The following is a 389-nucleotide window of genomic DNA, read 5'->3' on the forward strand; positions in this document are numbered from 1 at the left end:
CAGCTACAGGTGATGAGGGGTGACAAGGAGGTGACACAGGTGACAGGTGATACAGATGACACAGGTGACACAGGTGACACAAAGGTGACACAGGTGACAGGTACAGGTGATGAGGGATGACATGAAGGTGACACAGGTGACAGGTGACACACATGACAAGAAGGTGACACAGGTGACACAGGTGTGGCACAGGTGACAGATACAGGTGATGAGGGATGACAAGAAGGTGACACAGGTGACAAGGAGGTGACAGGAAGGTGACACAGGTGACAGGGAGGTGACACAGGTGTGGGTGGGCGGGGCCTCACCCGTATCCCGGCGTCCCGCTTGGCCTCGGCCTCTCCCACGCGGGCGTCGCGCTGCACCTGAGCCGTGCGGGCCTTGCCCAG

The 389-nt window shown here is 59.1% G+C and overlaps 1 protein-coding gene across 1 annotated transcript in view; it reads right to left on the reverse strand.

Annotated features, from left to right (window-relative positions):
* Positions 1-308: 308 nt before the first annotated feature.
* Positions 309-389, reverse strand: part of LOC113942514 (flotillin-1-like) — a gene marked incomplete at its 3' end in the record, with an annotated part of 1,142 nt that continues 1,061 nt past the window's right edge. Inside the window, exon 3 of the mRNA XM_027633629.1 lies at positions 309-389. This exon is cut by the window's right edge and continues 1 nt beyond it. Coding sequence (XP_027489430.1) covers positions 309-389 — 81 coding nt within the window.

Source organism: Corapipo altera, unplaced genomic scaffold (assembly GCF_003945725.1).
Source record: "Corapipo altera isolate COAL_440 unplaced genomic scaffold, ASM394572v1 55826, whole genome shotgun sequence".
Lineage (NCBI taxonomy): Eukaryota > Metazoa > Chordata > Aves > Passeriformes > Pipridae > Corapipo > Corapipo altera.